A 22,722-nucleotide genomic window follows, 5' to 3' on the forward strand; every position below is an offset into this window, starting at 1 on the left:
ATCCTATTTTCTTTAGATCCTTAGATCCATTGACCATATTGATAATCCCGAAAATTGATGCAATCAATACATTTACGGTAAAAAAATTTCAGTTACTGTTTACATCATTATTTTATCGAAGATTTCTGATTAAATAGAAAACCCGATCGCGGCGCGTAAGTGTTTTACAGCAGCAAAAAGATTAGTTAATTTCTGATATTGCATTATGGCCATAAAAATTCTATGTAGCATCATTGTTTGTAAGCATTCAATTAATTTCACACAGAGAACCTGAAATCAAATGAGCTAGTAAAAGTAGATCAAAAAGTAGGACAATGGTTATTGTTACGAGTCGTTTAGTTGCGTTGTTCAACAGCTGGACAATGTAATGAAAAATTTTCAGATTTCAACTCAGTTTGACAAATTGTAAATAATCACATTTCATTGGTATATATGTGTCATCATCAATTTTCTTACGGTCCTAGTAATTATTTATATTTCAAATCTGACAGTATCAATAGAGCATGAATATGAAGACACTAACCTGGATAGCGTCGGCTGACAACGCGTGTACATGTTTTCGATCACGTGCACCCACCACACGATATTTAACACGGCGATTCCGCCGCAAATAGGCAACTGGAGGTACATTTAACGACGCGTGCGCCTACGTTTAGGCAATTCTATCTTTTGTACGTTGCATTTATTGTTAGTGTAAAAACAATGATTTTTATTATCGACGATTCGAAATTCTTGATTAGTGTCCCATCAGCCTCAAGATGGCAGCTCGGACGTCGTCTATTGTTATCGGTTCATTGAACTACAAACACAATGTAACTGGGTAGACTTATCGCAATACCGCTCATTTCGTGAGAAAGAGCGACCTTGCCTGGAATTTCTATCCTTGTCACTCTCGTGGACAATACGGCGCAAGACCTAGCTAAACCCTAATAGTTGCCTCAATTCGCCGACTAAAAAAAGTGAGAGAGAGATTCCTTTCGCGTCTATCTCTCTCGAATTGGCTTGAATTGTACGTAACAATAGCAGCGCTCCTTTATTTCAGTAGGTTACGTGTATGCTCAAGATGAATCACGGATGCATCTGTTAATGATAAATGCGCACGAGGCGTTGAGCACGTGGTGCGTCTGGGCCTTGGTAAACAGAAGCCTGCCGCGTACCGATAACCATCAACCACGGTCAACCAACCGCCGAAACTCCAGAGAAGCCGACGGTGAACGTCGACTGCATGCGTGCGACGTGTTCGGGATCACGTATCTTTTTCTCCCACGTTGTGTGCACGACGTTTTCACTCCCGAATATCCGCTGCATTTTCGATGAAGCCGCCAACGCGAGTACAACGTGGAACGTTCAAATCTTTCTTGACTCCTGAGTATTTGTATCTTACGAGTATCCGCTTCTCAGGGAAAGTTAATATTCACGTGAGTTTATAAATAATTCTAATTACTGCATGAATATACCGTAACGCGTTATACCAAATGACTAATAAAAACCGGTCAAGTCCTGATATTGTTTGATTTGCGCGTCTCAGCTGTGTCAAAATCTAAACCTGCCTCGAATTTGAATAAAAGTGACTTGAAAAAGTATTTCTTGCTAGGTTGTTTCCAAATACCTTGAATCTATTTTCATTGCCAGTCAGAAATAATCTTAAATACTGACAAGATCTTCCATGAAAAGCTAATGTGCTTAATTTTCTATCGATATGATGTTCAAAAATATCTGTTTATTCTTAAGTTTCATTAGAAAAACTCATTATTTTCTATTATAAATATATAATGCTTATACTCAATTTTTTTTTTAACCAGTAAAAAGAAACCGTGCATTTATTTTCGATTTCGTAGCAAGACTTGGGAGACGCAAAATATAATATTTTATGCTTTTTATAATTTTGAGAAAATCGATTGAGGCATAAATCTAACCTAATTCATAATATTTAGTGTGAAATTTCTGCGATAAAAAAAAAATTTTTCCATCCCTACATCATTTTGTTTTGTAAATTTGAAGTATAAGAATTGATATATTGAACTAAGTTTGCTGTATTAAACGGTTTCTTGAATAGTGGAAAATGTTATCCAATCGAAGAATCTGATAGGAATTTCTTAAACTCCTGTAGTTATTGACGTTTTAACCTCAAACCAGGAAGAACAGATTTGAGGTTGAGAGGTCGAAAAGAAAATTATATATAAATTTTAATTTTAAAGTGTGACATCTAAGAACATCTAATAATTCTAAAAATTTAGCATAATCACATGATCATTTTTTCTCTTACGTAGATTCCAATTCGGGTTTTGGAAAATTGTCCTGCCTCTTTGTGAAAGAAAAGAATAAAATGGTTCGCCAGTTGACTACGAAAGAGAAGATCCAGTCATTCATCAGAGTAACTGGGGGTGGATTGGCCATATTCAGCGGCGTCAACATCCACTCAGGCAATGAAAAGTTTTACGAGGATTTCCTAATGCCAGTCGTCCGATGTATAGATCCGGAAAGAGCCCACAATGTTGCTGTATTTGCGACAAAGTTTGCCCTAGTTTCTTCAGGACCGTATCAGGACTCCGCGAGATTAAAAACTACTGTATGGGGACTTGATTTTAACAATCCAATTGGCATGGCAGCTGGATTTGACAAACAGGGAGAAGCGGTTAATGGACTGCACAAAATTGGATTTGGTTTTGTGGAAGTAGGATCTGTCACGCCAGAGCCTCAAGACGGAAATCCAAAGCCTCGGGTTTTCAGGCTACAAGAAGACAAAGCTGTCATAAATAGATATGGCTTCAATAGCGACGGACATGAGGTGGTTTACGAACGTTTGCGAAACGTTAAAAACGGTCCAGAGTTCGTCGGAGTGGTTGGCGTGAACCTGGGCAAGAACAAAACGACGTCGGATCACGTTCAGGACTATGTCGAGGGTGTGAAAAAATTTGGCGAAGTCGCTGACTATTTCGTCATTAATGTTTCCAGCCCAAACACACCTGGGTTGCGTAGTTTGCAAGCTAAAGAAAATTTGGAGGAATTGATAACCAAAGTCAAAGCTGCCAGTGAAAATTTGCCTAAGAAGCCCCCGTTGCTGGTCAAACTGGCACCAGATTTAAGCGATCAAGAACGACAAGATGTCGCAGATGTTATTAATTCATCGAAATGCAGAGTGGATGGCTTAGTAATATCCAATACCACGATTGATCGACCGAACTTGATGAGCTCCGAAAAAGAAGAAAATGGTGGTTTGAGTGGGGCACCGCTGGCAAATCTTTCGACTGCAATGATTGCGGATATGTACCGCAGGACCCATGGGAAAATCCCAATAATTGGTGTTGGTGGAATATTCTCTGGGGCTGACGCTTATGAAAAAATTAAATCTGGAGCTTCTTTGGTCCAGATATATACCTCTTATATATATCACGGCCCTCCTATCGTGACCCGCATCAAAAAGGAACTTGATGAGCTTTTAGTCAAAGACGGACACACGTCTATTCAAGAAGCAATTGGTAAAGACGTTATAACGTCTAAAACATAGGTACAGTATCTTAGTTAAACGCAAATCATTGATTAAGGTTTTGTCAAGTTTCCACTGCCATTCAAAATCATTTTGTACATACGAGTTTTTCACGTTCTCGAAGCATTGTTTAACTTTACTAAGTAAAAACTAGCGTAAATATCATCTATGAAATTTTTTATTGTTACTGCTATAAATATCGACAATTTATGTCAAACGGCAACTACCTTAATGTAAGCTGGCAAATGACATGAAGCGGTGCATTGGGTTTTGAATTCAGAACTTTTTAAAAACTCGGTTAATTTAAAGGGGTTTTTCAATACAGTATTTTTTTTGTAATAGTCGAAAAGTAAGAATTCTCACCTCATGTAGATGTAAGATAGAATTTGAGAAACGCAGTTTCTGAAGCCATGTGAATGATTATATTTTATAAGAATAATTGACTACGTTTCATAGAAAAATGCCTTTATAACACCTCAGAGCTTCACGAATAAATCGCGTTTTTGTGATTTATAGCTGCAAACTGTCAATAAAAATTCATTCAGGATATTCCTATGTACATAAGTTACTTTATTTGTTCGTTATTAATAAATTGAAGGTTGTATTTATGTTAGTTTTATAAACATTAATAAAATGTCGATTAACATTGAGATCTCGTTTCGTTTCCATTTCTCATTTTGAAGTAACAAGAGGCACTTTTCGTAAAAATAATTACAATCGTACACCTCTACTAACTGAAGGTAACGTTACTAAATTTTCTTAACGCCTTGACTTTTGAAACCACGCAAATGTAAAAATATCTTCCAGAAATACATTGCAAAAATGCTTTAAATTACTTTTTAAATTGTATATTCACGTCTTTATTGAATTAGGATATCAGTGCGTTGTACAAAAATATAAATATTCATGGTTCTAAATCTAAGCGTAATTCAAAAATTACAAATCATGTCCAGTTATTGAAAAAATTGTCATAAAAAGTTCGACTATTGTATGTATACTTACAAGTATCATTAATATGTATATATTTTCGTGAATAGTTCATATATAGTATTTAATTAGCTGAGGCACTAACTTCTCATTGAGTAATAGTTTTGGGAGTATAACATTATAATTATTAGTCCGTCAAGCATTGCAATATATCAATATATAATGGTCGAGAATATTTAGCAGCTTAGGTATTCACCTGAAAAAGTGAATAATTTAATAAAACGTGATTGAAAAAGTCCATTGCGAAAATTTATCTACCTTAGGAATAAAAATGATTAAAAAAGTATTCAGCCGTCATTTATTGGATAAAAATCTTGCTGTAAATTTTGGTGCGTAGAAGTTCAAAATTGAACAGTTACTGTCATGATTCATTTGCTCAAATAACCTGCCTGTTTTCAATCACTCATAAGTTACTATTTAATTTTTATTTGTACAAGATTACCATCTCTATTGTTTTCTATTAAATTTAACAGAATTACATCTCTAGGCCATTAAACAGGTCTTTCGATCAATGAAAATATTTTATCTGGGCAAACAGACAATATGAAAAACCCTGGATATTGATATCCCTTATGATTATTAAGTTATTGTACAAGTAGACAGAGAAACGCTCGAACACATGGTATAAATCGCTTAAATCATCTTTGAATCTGCCTTTCAGGTACTACTTGGTTATTTAATATAAAAACAAGTCACAAAGTATGTCGCTAATGCAGCAAGCGGTACAACAAACTGATTAGAATGCACCAATGGTCCTGTGTTGCAGCCGTCCTTGTTATCGCATGTGCAATATTCCATGGGTATATTGTCGTTCGATGTGCTCATCACACAGGATCCTGCATCCCCTGCGATATCCGGCACTCTCATCCGCGCACAGCCACGAAAGTATCTCCACTTTCCGTTCACTGAATATATAAATATTCAACAATTAGTTATTGGTGAGTCAATTTGATTGACGATCAACAGAAGCCATACTATTGAATGAATCTTTATGGTTTTGATAGAGTTTCGCTTTCCAAATTTGGAGTAACTACAGCAACAGAAAATTAATACGAAACTTAATAAAGCTGCTGATGAAACGAGTTTTGGTCACACTGTTAAATATTCATCGATAGGGTTTCACTCGATTACAAACTGAGGAATAGAATAAATGATGGTCTCAAATCAGTTCAATAATCTCACAATCAGAAGAATATAGTCTTACGGAAATTCAGAAAATACGAACCGGCGAGTGATTGAGTAAATACATTCTAATCATTTTGCATTTATTCCAGTTTGCTATGAGATGGGTCCGCAATAACAGTCAACCAAAACTACTCTGGGAAAGTGAATTCCTTCTAATCATGTTTCAACCAATTTCGTAAAGAAATGAAGGTATTCTGCTTTGTGTGAATAGGTTGAGCAATACTATTGTTACAATTTTATTTTATTACCGTATTGGTCTGAATATAAATCGACCCCTAATCTTACGATTTAATTTTAGGGATTCCTTGTAAACCGAAGATAACTCGATTTTATGAGATAATGACTTATTATGTCAAGCATATTTGATGATTGATGTTGCATTTTTGCATATACATTGCATCAGTAAAACTTGAGACTACGATATAAATATCGGATTTTTCATTCACCGAGACTTTGGACTGATGCAATTCGAAAAAAATTGAAGTTTGAGTTTTTACGATTCATGATTTCATTAATCAAATTTCACAACAATTGGTCAATAACGATTTTTCTTTCGTTGAAGCAATTTTCCAAAAATAAACTGTATATAAGTGGGCCTTGCGTACAAGTCGAGTACAGATTCTGAGAAAGAAATCTGCAACCAAAACCTCGAGTTTTATTCATGCCAATACGGTACATCAATTTTCTATTTAATTCTGATAAATTTTTCCGTATCATTGTCATACCAAAACGATTATGTTTAACGTTCAACTAAGGCTGAATTATCAATAGCATTGAGTAACCATGATCTATTATTAACGACTTACACTTTCAGTCAGACTCCTTGAACTAGCAGGAAATATTTCCCACGGCTAGAAAAACTAGTTCTTAGTAGGATATGGTTACTAAACGTTATTAAGCATCGCACCTAACAAATTAATCAGAAGCTAAGAGATTACTCACGAGTAACTCATTATCAGGATTTCTTGCAATTTTTAAAATTTGGCACAGTTCACTGATGGTATAAATTAGGGTGTAATACCTCGTTTCACTAGCTGCATTCAGCTCTCATTAAAGTTCTAATGAGCATGAGCCTAAAGCTAGCAGCCAGAGTTAGCAGCTAAACGTGTTCAACTTTTGGAAATAGAAAAATGCAATTTTATCCTCATTCTATGTAAAAGTATAAAGGATTCAAGGTATTTCACAAACTTTTGATTTTCGGACTTCACTAAATTATTCGAATGAGCATTAGAAAGTTCATGTACTAATTCTGGCTGGTAGCTGCAGCCGCGTCCAATGAGTTGTTGAAGTTAGCTGTGACCTGCAATTGATGAAATTTTCGCTTAATATACGTATTGTCACCTTTTTGTCGGCTTTTTTCGCACATCGTAGGTGTCACATCCGGTAAATGCTCCAGAGGTTGTTCCCGATTGCAGTCGGTAATCGGAACGGTTGTATTATCAAACGGATCGGCACATTTAGGATCATAATCCGACCTGCATACCCAGCATTTTATACCGAGTCCTAAAATTTGATAACAATAGATGAGAACGTGATAAGTGGAAGCATAAAGTCAAGCCTTTCAGCATAAGACGATACATTTTTCCAACGCTCTACTGACGATTGGATTGAAGAGCGGAAAACCATGTTTGTGTTCCACTATAGAACGCACCCACTTTTATCAAACGAACGTATCTACATTTATTCACACGATGCGTTCAATTCGGCGCGCCCAATGATTCGTTGTCATGTATTTTTACCTTCGTGGATGCAAGTGGCCAGGACGATGATAAGTAACGGAAGTAACTTCCAGTTCGAACCCATTTTTACCTTCGGCACAACTGAATTATGTATGGCACAAGTCGAAAGTAATTTACTCCGGTCGTTTACTCGCCGTAAGACACGAATCTGGTCAGATCATCTGACTTTCTACGCCGCACTCTTCGGTTGGTCTAAACTTCCAGCCTCCGCGTCGTGTTGGCAATGAGTGTAAAGGTCGCCAGACATTATGTCGGACGCTCGTTAGCCACCGCTGTTTGGTTGGCTGAAGATGTAAAAACACTGCTAGTCTAATGGGCTTTCCGTAACCGAAATTTAACGATATAAATTCATCGTCAATCGGTGTCCTATGCGTGGCGCAGCTTAAGTCGGTAAACGGTCTGTACGTGAAGCCGACAAGAATTAATGTTACCATCACTCAACGAATCTACCCAGATGGATGATAGTGTTGAAATGACCGCTGATTGACATTTTTGTGTATCGCCTGTATACCTGTATAACTGTGCAAATTCATTTCAGTCAAATTCAGCAATGTTTATCTACCTACATCTCAGTCAGATCGACAATTAGCTATTTTCGTATCAAGGGTGTAAATCGTTACGCCCGTGATGCAAACAATATTTTTCGGCCTACTATGGCGAAACAGTACATTGCGTATAAAAGGCGGAAAGGAGGCGATTTTGCCCGGTGTGAAGTTGGCCACACGAACGAAGCGAGGGCGGCCTTCACACGAGTCAAATCGCATTCCGTCCGTGGTGCGAAACACGATACTTTTTGTCCGATTCTTTCGAAACGCGGCATTTCATGCATGTAAAGCAGGCGGGAAGTAGCGAGTTTCAGGGCAATTCCGAAGCGTGCGGACAAGGATTTTCCACCCTCTAGAGCCGGACCATTATAAATATGTGCGAAGAAATTCTCGGGTTATCTTCTTGCCGTTTTCGGTACTCTTTTCACTGCAGGTGGTTACGAACCACATATCCATTTTTGAACAGTCTCTTCAACTGTTTCAAGTTCACCTTTCGTACACGTAACAATATAATAAATTCTCACTTCTTGAAATTAAATAAATGAGCAACAGTGCAAAATGTAGCTATACTCGCTTCAACTTCCTTTGATGCAGAATGGCAGATTATAACTATGTGTTTCGGCAAAGTAGCGATGTAAGAGTTCAAGCGAATGTCAATTGCGATTTCGAGTCAATCTAACACATGTATGTGGTACGTAAAGCTGACAGGATAAAAATTGAATTTACGGATAATATTGCGTTGTAAATAGGATTTAATGATTTAAAAGCCAACGGATTATTCACCTTGAAAATCAGTTATCGAAATACAACCGTCGACTTTTCAATAATTTTATTAATGTAATACGGACCATTACAAAATTTGCCCGGTAAAAAGATTTTTTCCCGTCTTTTTAATTCTTTAATTAAAGAACAGAAAGAATTGACAATAAGCGACGTTGAGCATATCAACAATGGAGAAATCAAGTTTCAGTTAATTTGCAACGAACCTCATGATAGATTTATTTTTATTATTCATTTTTATATTTGTTCAAGCCCCTTCATAATTTTCCTCAATTAAAACCCAATTACCGCTTCCAAATTGTTGGAAAAACTCAGAAAATAGGTTCGGCCATCTACATATCTTCAACGTGCTTCTAGCAAAGAGAAAAGTATTTCAGAATTTTTCGGATATTCTCAAGACTGGAAACATTGAAGTTTTCCAACATTTCTCAAAAATATTTGTAACTCTTCTTTGACTTTGTAAAGAACTTTGAAAATATAAATTGAGCATCTTAGAGATACTACTGTCGCCTACAAAAGATCTGATATATTCAAGTAAATATAAACGACACCTACACATTCATGTATTTGATTGACATTTAGTTTTCCGTTGTATAATTTCGGCACTTATTTATTGTGCGAGATTACCCAGAGGTAACGTTGCAAAATTTCCTCAACTCTTGACATTTGAAACCGCGCAAACGTATAAATATCTTTAAGAAATACATAGCAACAATGCTTTAAATTGCTATTTATATTATATATTCACGTCTTTATTGAATTAGAATATCAGTGCGTTGTACAAAAATATAAAAACGTCTTGTATAAATTCATTGTTCTAATTCTAAGCGTAATTCAAAATTAAAAATTATGGCCAGTTATTGAAAACATTTGTCACAGAAATTTCAAACGGAACAGATAAATATTGGGTCACCGAGCTAAGATAAATTATGCTCAACTTCTAGACTATTGTATTTATACTTACAAGTATCATTGATATGTGTTATACTTTATTGAATAGTTCATACGTAGTATTTAATTAGCCGAGGCACTAATTTCTCATTGAGTAATAGTTTTTGAAATGCAACATTATAATTATCAGTGCGTCAAGCTTTGCTCTACATCTATATATAATGAATGGGAATCTTTAGCAGGTTTGATATCCACCCGACAAAGTGAATAATAAATAATAAAAGGTGATTGAAAAAGTTCATTGAGAAAATTTATGTACCTTAGAAATGAAAATAATTAAAAAAGTATTCAGCCATAATTTATTGAAGACAAATATTGCTATAAAACTTGATATGTAGAAGTTCAAAATTGAACAGCTACTGTGACAATTCACTTGCTTCAATAAGCTGCCTCTTTTCAATTACTCTTAAGTTCCTATTTAATTTTTATTTGTACAAGATTATCATCTCCATTGTATTGCTATTTAAATTTAACGGAATTACATCTCTAGGCCATTAAACAGGTCTTTCCATCAATGAAAATATTTTATCTGGGAAAATAGATAATATGAAAAACCTTGGAGGTTAATATTCCTTATGATTATTAAGTTATTGTACAAGTGGACGGATAAACGATCAAACACGTGGTTCAAGTCTTTTAAATCATCTTTGCAGTTACCTTTCAAGTACTAATTGGTTATCTGATATAAAAACAAGTCGCAAAGTATGTCGCAAATGCAGCGAGCAGTACAGCAAACTGATTGGAATGCACCAATGGTCCTGTGTTGCAGCCGTCTTTGCTATTGCATGTGCAATATTCCATGAATATATTATAGGTCCCTGTGCGCATCAAACAGAACCTTTCATCCCCCGCGATACCTGGCTCTCCCATCCATGCACAGCTACGAAAGTATCTCCACTCTCCGTTCACTAAATATATAAATATTCAACAATTAGCTATTGGTGAGTCAATTTGATTGATGGTCAACAGAAGCCATACTACTGAATGAATGTTTATTATTCTCATAGAGTTTCACTTTCAAAATTTGGAGTAACAGCAGTGATGGAGAATTAGTACGAGATTTAATAAAGTTGCTGATGAAACAAGTTTTGGTCACACTGATAAATCTTCATCGATAGGGTTTTAATCAATTAAAAACATCAGAATAGAAAAAATGGTGGTCTTAAATCAGTGGAGTAATCTCACAATCAGAAGAATATAGTCTTACGGGAATTTAGAAAATACGAACCAGTGAGTGATTGAGTAAATACATTCTAATCATTTTGCATTTATTCCAGTTCATCATTTTTAACATTTGTGATTTCATTGTTCAAATTTCACAACAATTGGTTGATAACGAAGTTTTTTTAGTTGATGAAGCAATCTTTAAAAAAAACCTGAATATAAGTGGACCCTGCTTACAAGTTGAGTACAGATTCTGAGAAGGAAATCAGCAAACAAAAACCTCAACTTTTGTTCAAGCCAATGCGATGAATCAATTTTCTACTTTTACTTGATAAATTTGATTCGAGTGATTGTCGTAACAACATAATGACAATGTTTGATGTATAGCAAGCATTTTCTATTATTACCAAATTACACTTTCAATCAGATCCTTTGAACTAACAGTAAATATTACCCAGGCCTATGCAAATTAGCTCTTCTTAGTAGGATATGGTTACTAAACGTTATTAAGCATTGAATCTGATAAAAAAATTAATTGGAAGCTAAGAGATTACTTTTAAGTTACTCAATATCAAGATTTCTTACAATTCTTAAAAATTGGCCCAGTTCTCTGAAGGTATTAATTAGGGTTTAATAACTTGTTTCACAAGCTGCATTCAAGTCTCATTAAAGTTCCAATGAGCATGAACATAAAGCTAACAGCCAGAGTTAGCAGCTAAACCTATTTAAGTTTTTGTAAATGGAAATATGCAGTTTAGTTTTATCCTCATTCTATAAAACTATTGGGGGTCGAAGGTATTTCACTGTTCTTTGATTATCAAACTTCACTAAGTTATTTGAATGAACATTACAATGTTTGGCTGCTAGTTTCAGTCTCATCCAATGACTTGTGACCTATAGTTGATAAAACTTGCATACAATACATGTTATGTTCACCTTTTTGTCGGATCTTTCTGCACATCGTAGGTCTCACACCCGGTAAATGTTCCAGCGGTTCTTCTTGTTTACAGTCCGTAATTGGAACGGTTGTATTATCAAACGGATCGGCACACTTAGGATCAGAATCCGACCTGCATACCCAGCATTTTATACCGAGTCCTAAAATATAATAACAGCAGATGAAAACGAGATAAGTGTAAGTGCCTTCGGCGTAAGGTGATAAATTTTTCTAACGCACTACTAACTACTGGATTAAATAGCGAGAAATCATGTTTGTGTTCCACTGTAGAACACACCCACTTTTATCAATTGAACGTATTCACATACATTCACACCATGCGTACAATTCGGCGCTCCCAATGATCCCTTGTCATATATTTTTACCTTCGTGGATGCACGTGGCCAGGACGATGATAAATAACGGAAGTAACTTCCAGTTCGAACCCATTTTTACCTTCGGCACAACTGAACTACAGGTGGCACAAGCTAAAAATAATTTACTCCCGTCGTTTCCTCGCCGTTAGACGCGAGTCTGTCAGGTCGCGTCACCTGCCTCTCTGCTCCGCACTCTTCGGTTTTCGGCCGCGCCCCAGAGAATTACGAACTGAACCTAGGAACTGAACTTTTGCCTGCGCGTCGTGTCGCCAATAAGCGCCAACGCATTCTGTGGGAGCTGCCGCTGTTTGGCAGTTGTACTTGACAAGCGCTACGTTCACAATAAGATCCAACGGAAAGCACTGATCGCGCCAAGCCCGGACAGAGCCAGTGATATTTTCCTTACCGACTGAGTAAAATTTCAATTATCACAATTAATATTTTCCGGCGCCTATGGATTACTGCGTAAATTGAATTTTATTGTTGCATTTTCGTGTTTGGCACTGCTCTGGCTGCAATTTTCCTGCGACAACAACGCATTAGGCTCTTACAACATTCAAAATGAGTGATCAAAGCGATGGATAGAATCTTACAGCAAATAATTTAACTTCGATAATAAGTCATGTTATATTTAAGTAAATTCCGATGATTGCGTTTTTTTTTGGATTAATCTTGAACGAGAGGGTAGGATATAATTTCCTTTAATCATCAGTCGACGCTATTGGTATTTTAATTGGTAGCAAAAAATACTGCGGCAGCATTTTGCTGCCCGTGAAAATTCAGACTTAGATCGTTACGGTCATTATAATAAAGAACCCTGTATTTCCCACCGGACCACCAGTGCGTGGTACTGATGAATAGCGCCTTGCGCTTCCGAAGAAAGCTACAGTTGATTCATCGTTACCGAGTTACGTAAACCGTGCTCCTTCGGTAATAATGCATTCTGCAAAGACCAAATAATTCATTCGCTAATACGTACGCTAATAGAAAATGTATTGCATAGTTAGACGTTCATTTGGGACCAAAAACGGTACGCAGAAGTCATAATCGGTCGTCGACTCTAATTCTACAAAATCCTTACCATCATGTGGGAAAGTTATATGATCATTCTATTTTTATTTGAAATAATAAGTCTTGAAGTCATATGGTTGATCGTTAGGGAGATTACAACTCATTAATTATTTAGGTTTAATTTTTCTTACCGCGTTTAGTGAAATCCGAGATCGGCGGTATGCAATTTTAATTTAAAAAATGAGACGTTATTCAGATAAAAGGTAATATCCGTACATGTATAGAGACTGTTATAAATTCTAGTACAATCTTTTGTGACAAATTTTTGTTTCATAATGACCGTACAATTACTTCTACAATTAATGTAATCTCACTGTAACTTATTCTAAGGCCCCCCTGCAGTCAGGGACTATAATTGTACAGAAAGCATTAACTACCAAAATTAATCATACGATATGTCACTGTTTTAGGACTAATGGTAACCATTTGCAATGTTGTTATAAATCCTTGGATCCGAATATCAGTGTGTACTGTATACGCGGAAGTATGCATGGGGCTTTCCATGACATCACGATCAAGATTTTACGTCGGTGTCTCAGATTGGCTTTATAATTTTTTGTACGAAAATACATGACAAAAAATTCAATAGTAATTTTTTCAGAATTTTTCTACTCAGCGTATCTGACGTATGATATAAAAACTTGAAAAAAAACCCACATTATAAAATCTGAAAAAATTCAGAAAAAACTTATAAAGTATAACAACATTTTTGCTACCTATAAGAAAGATGGAGATTTTATAACTTCAAAAGATAAATAAGAAAAATGAATAAAAAAAAATAATTATCATTATTGCATTGCATTTTTGACTTAATGACCGTAAAAGCACCTTATAATATCTCTCTGACTAGATATTTCTTGGCCCATATTATAACGAGCTTTTATGTTGGATTATAAAAAATGCAATCCGATACCAATTCTCTTTTAGAGTTATGAAATCTCCATCTTCTAGTAGGTGTCAAAAATTTTGTCATCTTTCATAAGAGTTTTCTGAATTATTTCAGATTTTAGAAAGAGGAGTTCTCTTTCCCTTTTTTAAATCATACTCCAGGTACGCTGGGTCAAAAAATTCTGAAAAAATTGCGATTGCGTTCTTCGTCATGTAATTTCATACAAAAAACTATAAAGCCAATCTGAGACATCGACGTAGAACCTTGATTGAGATGTCATAGAATGCCTTACATACATTGAACATCTCGTCGATCTCTCATACTCTCTTGAATCTCCATTTACTTGGTCCATAAATCCTGTTGCTTAGATTTAATGGTAACTTAAAGTTTGTTTCAAGGAATAATAATGTATCTTTATAGAGATGATAGTGAGTCGTGTCGAAAGTGATTCCAGAAATAATGACTGACAATACTCAGCTGGATGTGAGTATTTTTATGTGCAGTGAAAGTAAGTGTACGTGATAGATTATACCTCTGTCATGTCATCAACTTAAATGTATTATCGTAACAGCGTGGATCATCGATTCGAAGAAATTACAGCAATAATAATAAAAGTAATCGTACATAAAGCTCATAATGAGTAGCATACAATATAGATTGTGGCTGGTTTTTTTTTTTAGTCACTATAAATGCATCGGTACGGTAAGTATATCACCTGCATAGTTTATTTATACCTTTACGATACGATACCTTGTCACACGATTGTGTCTTCAAATGAATACAATATGAACGGGAACATTTAGAATTTTTTATCCCTACCGTATGAAAAACCGTATTATGAAAATTGACGGTTTTCATTTAATACTGCGTATTATACTTACGTTTTTTATGTTCTTTGATAAAACTCCAGTCATCCCATAAAGTACGAATTCTGCAATGACATGTGAGATTTGACAAAGTAAATTATGCAGTTACGTTAGAAACATTAAAATTATGAAATTTTTGCAAATGTCTGGATGTTATTTATACAATATCGATCCAAATTGTAAAAACCGATAAACACGTGTTATGGAAAAGTAAGTTTATGGGTTGAATAGAATAACATGTATGCATCGACTTGTACATGTTGTACCAAAAATTATAGCTAAAACCTGTTCTGTATGGATTACGAGTCATGTTATTGAATAAAACACGCGAAGAATTATTTTAAATACAAATGCGACCCTGACGGGTATTTTAAAAATTGTGTAAATAATATTTGTACCACGAAAGAGTGCTTGAAAATAGTCGCACATTCGGAATTTCTGATTGAATAATAATTGTAATTCGCATTCCTTGCTTGATATTTGTGTATATGGTGCGTATACATAATAATTTCATATATGTACCTATATCCCTTACAGACGACTGAAACTTTATACATTTTCCTGAAACACAAATGCAAATACATATCACAGCGCGGCAAGTTTACCTCTTTTTTCGATATCAGAATTACGTGATCGCGGTGAGAATTGTCGATGACCATGCATTCGATACCGTGGGCAAGTTCACACGTCGTTGTTACGTCAGCGCATCGATTCTAATTTCCTGTTCTGTAGAGAGGAATAGTAGCCATGATTTCCACCTATGCATATGGTACAGGTATGTCCCTTGTATCTATTTATACATAAATGCAGTAACTAGGTATAGAAGCATGACCATATGTGAACCAGAGAGCTTATGTCCTCAGTGTAGCTCCTGCATACTCGCAGACGATCTATCATGCACGCACGCACCTACATACGCACACTCTAATCATCATTATACATACACATATCGCGTATAACGTTAAGAGTACCTACCTAGGTATCGTGCTCTCTTGACGCTCGGCAGCGTATAAGGAAAAGCAGTAACATAAATTGCGTACGCGGATACAAGCTGCACCAAGATCTCCGGCAATGGTGACCTCTAAAGCGGAGAAGTCGGGGCCTCCGGGTCAACCGATGCACCTGAACTCGGTGACCACTTCCCCGCAGTCGACATCGACATCGTCCGTCTCCAACGCACGGGCTTACAGCTTTTTTCATGCTTACTGTACATTTTGCCATATCGTACTTGAGGTCATACATAATTGAACACTAATAACATCAGGCCGCCGTTCTGTCCGGACGGATAAATGATCGTAATATGTACTTCTAGACTGAAGTAGTATGACCAGATTTACCTCCATAACGGAAAGCGAATTTACGTTGGCCATATGTCCTCTGATCCTTTTTTCTTGAAGCGTTTAAATGTCTTCCGAAATGGCAGAAACAAAAAAATCAGTTTCATATTTACTGGTAATAATGTACGAAAAAATAAGTAGAGACATTGTGAAGGTACTGAGAGATCCGAACGCTTCCAGTCGGTACGTTGCTTCCCAATTTGGAGGAGTCCGCTTGTTCTCGTCGGATGCGTGTCAAGCGTGTAAATCATGACATGATCCCGTCTCGATATACAACGTAATTGCCTTGCTCGGATACTTTTGTATGCGGTAAATAAGGGCGGAAAAAGGGGGAAACATCGTGGGAATATTCACCTAAGATCGACTCCCACGGGCCTCCGAATTTCAGCCAACAACGAAATATAAGTGGATCGCTAAACAGCTGAACAGCCCCGAAATGGATGTGCGATGTTTGAACCTGCTAACGACATCCGCAAACAGCAGACTCGATACCTATACCCACCGTCAGTCAATATCATCAAATCCAATTCAACAGTCACATCGCAATGACCGTATCAGGAACATCGGATGGATTGCTCCAATATCTCGAGCGTTGCACCGTCTGTGTACATACCGTGATCAAACGATAAACTATAAGCATACATACAACCGCCTGAGTCTTGCTCACACAAATCGCTGACAGTTTACGTAGATAGGACGAGCCATCCTAAGCCGGAATTTTCATTTGGTGTTCTAAATATGTGCACAGTTTTCTATCTTGGTCTGGTAAAGTGAAGTGATTTAATGGGTTCCTGCAATGGTTGAAGTTTTTCTAGCCCAAGACATGTTGAAGAGTAGTTTCTAATTCTGAAGCAGCATTGTTTTATTTTCATTTCGAATTTGTAAAAATATTGACAAGATGAAGTGCCCCCTCAATTGTTATCGTTTCTAAGCCGATGTGGACATATCGCCTATCGGTCATGGACGACAAGTATGAGGATTGGCTTAGCTCCGATAAATTATCTGCCCTTTATGGGAAAAACAGCGAAACTTATCAGACTGCCAGTTTTCGCAAATATACCGTCAAATCAGTTGTTTCAACCTAATGGTATTCTACCGATACACTGCTTAATCAGTGCAGGTAAATTTCTAATACATTGGCTAACTCGTCATAACGGAAAATCTGGAAAAGTTTTAGTTGATAAAAGCAGTCTATTTTAAACAGCTACATACTTTAAGAAAAATGTAGGGTGGGTATCCGTGATACAGACTATAATTTGGCATCAACCTGACACTATTCGATTATGTCAATCTAGCACTAAAGTTACTGTAAAATATTCCACGCCGGTCAATCTTGGTCAATTTTAACACCGCCATTCTTAATATGCAGCCTTCGAGAATCTTTTCCCCCAAGCATTCTACGAGTAACTAAAAGTAGATTGGGTACAGAAATCTATCAAGTCGGAGTCCGAACGGTCTGGTAACGTGACTTAAGTTGTGCATTAGACCGAGTCTCGTCTTCATGCAGCCCTTGGGCTTTAGAAAATATCTCGCGTGGAGGACGTGAACGCCTTAAAGCGCGTTAAATATGAATGAGATAGCAGCCTCGATGCGTGCAGAGTCAAACGTTTATTTCTGAATGCAAATTCATTCAGATCTGCAGCGTACTGGGAGGTTTCGAATGGCTGACAGGAGGCGGCAAATATTCTCAGCCATTTACCGAGGGTTTGTAGCCTCGTTATTGCTGAATGTAAGGCGAAGGAAGCAGCCGTGAGAACCTCTGCAGTTCATCGGTTCATCTCTCTCTCGTGACCCGGACGCAAGCTGTCTCAGCCTCCACATCTCTGCGGTCGAAAAGTTGGAGTGCAGAGATTCAACGGCAAGCGTGAAGCTACGCCAGACAATCGGTTTGTAATCCTGCCCAAAATATGTCACCGAGCCATCAAAGTTCAAATCTGAACATGTTACTGCGACCTACGCGTTTGATGGTTATCTCCGTTATTTATATCGGAAATCGGTCCCCCCTTTATGCTCAAAATATACTCTCGTAAAATTGTTAAACTTGCTTTCTATTCGAGTAAGGCTTCGCTAAACTCATCCTTCATCTCATAATTCTTCAATGAATAGAATGCTCAGACCGTGCTGTCACTTGTTACGATCGGGATAGATTGAATGTGCTCGTATACCCGGCAATTTATTGGCGGAGTTGGGAACTAAATTCATGCCTTATGTCCCACATTCACATTCATCGTAACTCGAGTACCAGTTAATCTTTCTAACCACTTTTATCGAGAACATTGCGATTTATTCAAATAATCGTGGGCGATTGTAACAGCTCACTTCCTTAAATAAGTATATCATAATTTTTTAGCCGATGGAAAACAACCAAATGGAATAATAATAAGCAAAAATCTTTCATTATTTTTCAGATCTTAGATTATCTTGCGCAATAAGCATTCATTTTTATGTATTTTACTCATTCATAGTTACGTATAAAACAAATTTTGGCAGGTTATACTGCTTCAGCGTTTCAGTTTCGGTGTTCTGTCGTATAAATTTTGGTACCGCGTGATAGTAATATGAAAATTTGTGTTCTTAACTATATGAATTTAGTTATAACTGCAGTTGGTTCTATTGCCTGAGGATTGGGGAAGGGCAATGTTAAAATATATCAAACATGGTACACTACGTAGTTTCGAAAATTTCTGAAAACTCTGAAATATCAATTGCAATGTTCATATAAAACTAGACTTTTGTATTTAAGTTACAACAAAGAAAAAATTTCACCCTCTAGTTTCACCTATACCACTGTTCTTCTGATCACTGTCAAAAGTGTTGTCACCATCACCTAGGTCATGGTTGTAATTACCTCGTTACACTTATAGTGTTGGAAAGTTACCGCAATCCCATAAAACCGAAGGCGTTAAAATGAAGAAAAGCTTCGAATGGCGTGACAAACGAGAGGTGGTCGTTTTTCGTCTGGAGGAGCAAAGAGTTAACGTCAAAGGAAAGGGTCGAATATGTTCATGTCATAAGCGTCGCAGTGTCCGGGGCCACGTGGGCCTTTGTGAGATCTCTCGCAGCATGTGGCAAACTTTTTATCCACGTAAAAGGAGCTGGTAAGTGGCATTTTTCACGTCACTCCCCCCTTACACAAGCGACTCGGTGTACAGTATGACTGAATTCAGCGTGTTGTATGTACTGTATGTAAAAAGAGTACGTGACTGAATTTGACGTGAGCACGCCAAACGTAATTCACAGTAACCTCGGTGAAATTTTCACCGTGTATTACGTATATTTATAAGTTTGGCGAACGGCAACTCACGCTATGGAATTTTGAAAATCGCGTGAACACCTTGGTTGCATCAGCGTTATAATTAACATGTAAGCATAACAAAAATGACGCACCGGAAAGAAAAAAATATCGTTTTGGCTACTACTTGGCATCCAAGAGTTGCTTCGTAATAATGGGAATCGACGACGAAGAACACGTTATTATGACGATCCCAGCCCGTGGCAAAATTAGCATCTTATGATGCAGGGTTCGCAGTTGAAGAACCTTGTTGCACGCAATCTTCATTTGGATCGTGTTACTTTTTGACTAATCGAAGAGGTTCGGGAAAAATTTCATAAGAGAAGCATGTGAAAACTGCCAATACCAATATCAACGTAAATTCGTATTTTCATAATTCTATGTATTTCCAACTGAAACTGATAGAAAACAAATATTCCTAGATGACATGTTCTTTGTATTTTAAAAGTCATAAGGAATTCAAAAATAAATGAACATAAGATTGCATTCCATACATAATAATATCGCTTTGCAGATGACAAATAACGCACCAAGTCGTTTTATTGTGATCTTCTACATTATAGTTTATCACATGAACTGTGAATATTTTAGTTTGTGCTGAGAAGACATCGTTCCACTTCGCAACAAAACACTAATATAATTCGACCCAACGGATTAAAAGTTTCTGAAACAATCCTTTTAGGACATTCGAGTTGAGTGTAATATCGATGATACAGAGATCCATAAACATCGTATATATAAGTATATTTCGAAAGTACAACTATCCTAGAATGATAATTTTTTTTTATGCATCGGTGTTCAAGCTTCTTACAAACTTTGAATGTCTAATCTTTACAAAAACTGCAGGGCAAATGGACGAAGTATGCGAAGCCAATGCAACATTGCTATAACTCATAACTGATTCGTAATTCCGATCGTGGTACGCTTGGCAGTCATTCCAATCATCCATCCTCCACTTCTATGGCACTTGAAATGTACGGTAAAAAACCAGAGGTCATTTGCTCTATGTAAAAATATAATAAAAACCAGCATCAATTATCGCAAGTGTGAATAAACACAGTAACTTGGTATATTCATCTTCAAGATATACTTAAATTCATGAATAAAACAAGATGCGGTGTTATGTTTAAACGGATCAAACTGGTGTTTAGACTGTAAAATTTCACTACGTATCAAAAACTGCCGGATTGATTTAGTGATCTGAAAATATGACAATACTTTCATGAGAAATTGGGGTCATGAAATGAATACATCTAATTTATTAGAAATATCGACGCACATTTAAAATAATCCTCTGATCACAGTTATACGAATAAGAAGTCGAAATCTGCCTAATAAATTACCCCAAATCCCTGAAATTTTTATGCTCCATTTCTGTGCAGATTTTGAGACTTCAACCGCTGTATGGCAGATGGAAGTTGAACGCACATTTCGTGTTTTCACCTGCAGTGAAGGCTGGGGATACTGAAAATAGATGACCATTCGAGCAATGAGGCTATCAGAATTTATTGAAAGGCTTATAGAGGAACTTCATGTGTCTGATCCTGTGGACACGGAGCGAGTAGGATACCAGTACCTACGACACGATGTACGATGACTTTCAGGCCATAGCTTTGCTCGGTGATAAAGTGGATAGTGATTCGTTGATTGGGTCTATACAGTCAGATCAGAGTCGAAGTGGAACTCGGAGTACCGAGAGGCACGCAACGTGGCCGTTCGATAGAGTCGATTATTAATACGGCATGTCAAGCCTGGTATTTTCCTAGCCAAACTAACCGAACTGAGCAGTCGTAACGTTACGTCATTGCGGGTACGTCGAGCTGCAGTCAGGCAGGCCCATTCACTTAGCTTACTCCAACCAGCATCCGGCAATGCCTTTCCACGGGTGGTCCGCGCCCAGGACGAGTGACTACTGTACCGGGATGAACGAACATTTGAATGCTATAAATAAATATAAATAAATTGATTTGCCGCTTATTTGCATAAGCAGCCCAAGTCCTCGCGATCAGGGAGGGCTCTTGTCTTCCTTGCCGTCTTTCCTCTTCTCGGTGAGCTCACCCTGCGGCTCGTAGGAGGAGGCAGGACGTTGATTTATACACCAGGCATCCGCGCCTCCGTCTCCTGAGAACTGGATACGCGCTGAATTTTGCTCGACTTGAGGCTCTAGTCGAGATTTGCGACTGAGGATGGCCTGTACTCTGGAATCCGCAGTCCAGAATGTCCAAAAAACACGTTCGAGGCCCAGTTCAGGTCGAGGGACACTGCACAGTCAACCAGCCAGAACTGACCCAGGCAGCATTTCATGTTCCAGTGATATCTTCGCTGTCTTGCTACACCTAATTTTTGTGACCAACTGCTGCAACTTTCGCGAGACCTGATCTTGATCTCACGATCATTCATGTATGATTATATTTGTGCAATATTGCAAAATCCTTCTTCATGGACATTGAACATTCGTTTATGGACAATATCTTGAAAACATTCGTACGAATGTTGTGCAATAAGAGCAGCCATGAGAAATACTACAACACTATAGCAACTCGACTGCAAAAACAATATTGTGAATATAAATGGTTTCTATAGTTTGAAAGGCCAACCGATTTGATTCTAAACGCCGTAGCTCTTGAACCAAGAACTGGCTCTAACCGTTGAAAATCACGGGTTCCACCACCGAACAAGGTTATTTGCTCGAAAAACTGGTAATTTCGGGTAATCTTCGGAAAGAGAGGGCGTGGGCGACCGTCTGCCCTTCGATGGTAGTTTCGGTAAGTAAGCGTATGTCATTAACCGTGTCCTCAAAATGGTCATTACACCATTCCCTAGCCGCAGGACTTTCTTTTGGGTTTACTAAAATTGTCTGCTGCAGTACCGCAGTTGAAACACCGTATCTTTGTTTACTTTTACATGTGGCCTGAATATTTTCAATGCAATACATCATCGTCATACGGATACAAGTCGAAATTGATAAGAACAGATTGCTAAAAAGAGTTACTTTTTAAAGAGCATAGCGGACCAATTCGTTATACGTTATCTGCAACGGTATATGATAAGTTATCAAAAGTAGGGCATGAATTTTGCACGCTTTCTTTCGGCTTTCTTTACGCGAACGAAACTT

The 22,722-nt window shown here is 37.2% G+C and overlaps 3 protein-coding genes across 7 annotated transcripts; 1 reads left to right on the top strand and 2 right to left on the bottom strand.

The window, feature by feature from the left end:
- Positions 1 to 85: 85 nt before the first annotated feature.
- On the top strand, positions 86 to 4,665 carry LOC124296821 (dihydroorotate dehydrogenase (quinone), mitochondrial). Of its 5 annotated transcripts, none has more exons than XM_046747223.1 (2): positions 86 to 1,418; positions 2,271 to 4,665. In XM_046747223.1, the coding sequence occupies exon 2, from the start codon at positions 2,327 to 2,329 to the stop codon at positions 3,506 to 3,508; it is 1,182 nt and encodes a 393-aa protein (XP_046603179.1). In that variant the 5' UTR covers positions 86 to 1,418; positions 2,271 to 2,326; the 3' UTR covers positions 3,509 to 4,665. The 5 variants fall into 5 exon arrangements, with proteins under 5 accessions (XP_046603179.1, XP_046603181.1, XP_046603183.1 ...); XM_046747225.1 differs by lacking the exon at positions 86 to 1,418 and adding an exon at positions 1,455 to 1,594; XM_046747227.1 differs by lacking the exon at positions 86 to 1,418 and adding an exon at positions 1,455 to 1,580.
- LOC124296824 (uncharacterized) lies at positions 3,824 to 7,722 on the bottom strand. Its single transcript, XM_046747231.1, has 3 exons — positions 7,399 to 7,722; positions 7,001 to 7,162; positions 3,824 to 5,379 (listed from the first exon to the last, which is right to left on the bottom strand). Exons 1-3 carry the CDS (start codon positions 7,460 to 7,462, stop codon positions 5,147 to 5,149), a joined length of 459 nt encoding a protein of 152 aa, XP_046603187.1. The 5' UTR covers positions 7,463 to 7,722; the 3' UTR covers positions 3,824 to 5,146.
- Positions 7,723 to 9,447: 1,725 nt separating this feature from the next.
- LOC124296823 (uncharacterized) lies at positions 9,448 to 12,378 on the bottom strand. The gene is made up of 3 exons (XM_046747229.1): positions 12,162 to 12,378; positions 11,775 to 11,936; positions 9,448 to 10,582 (listed from the first exon to the last, which is right to left on the bottom strand). The coding sequence occupies exons 1-3, from the start codon at positions 12,223 to 12,225 to the stop codon at positions 10,350 to 10,352; spliced, it is 459 nt and encodes a 152-aa protein (XP_046603185.1). The 5' UTR covers positions 12,226 to 12,378; the 3' UTR covers positions 9,448 to 10,349.
- Positions 12,379 to 22,722: the final 10,344 nt, after the last annotated feature.

Source organism: Neodiprion virginianus, chromosome 1 (assembly GCF_021901495.1).
Source record: "Neodiprion virginianus isolate iyNeoVirg1 chromosome 1, iyNeoVirg1.1, whole genome shotgun sequence".
NCBI lineage: Eukaryota > Metazoa > Arthropoda > Insecta > Hymenoptera > Diprionidae > Neodiprion > Neodiprion virginianus.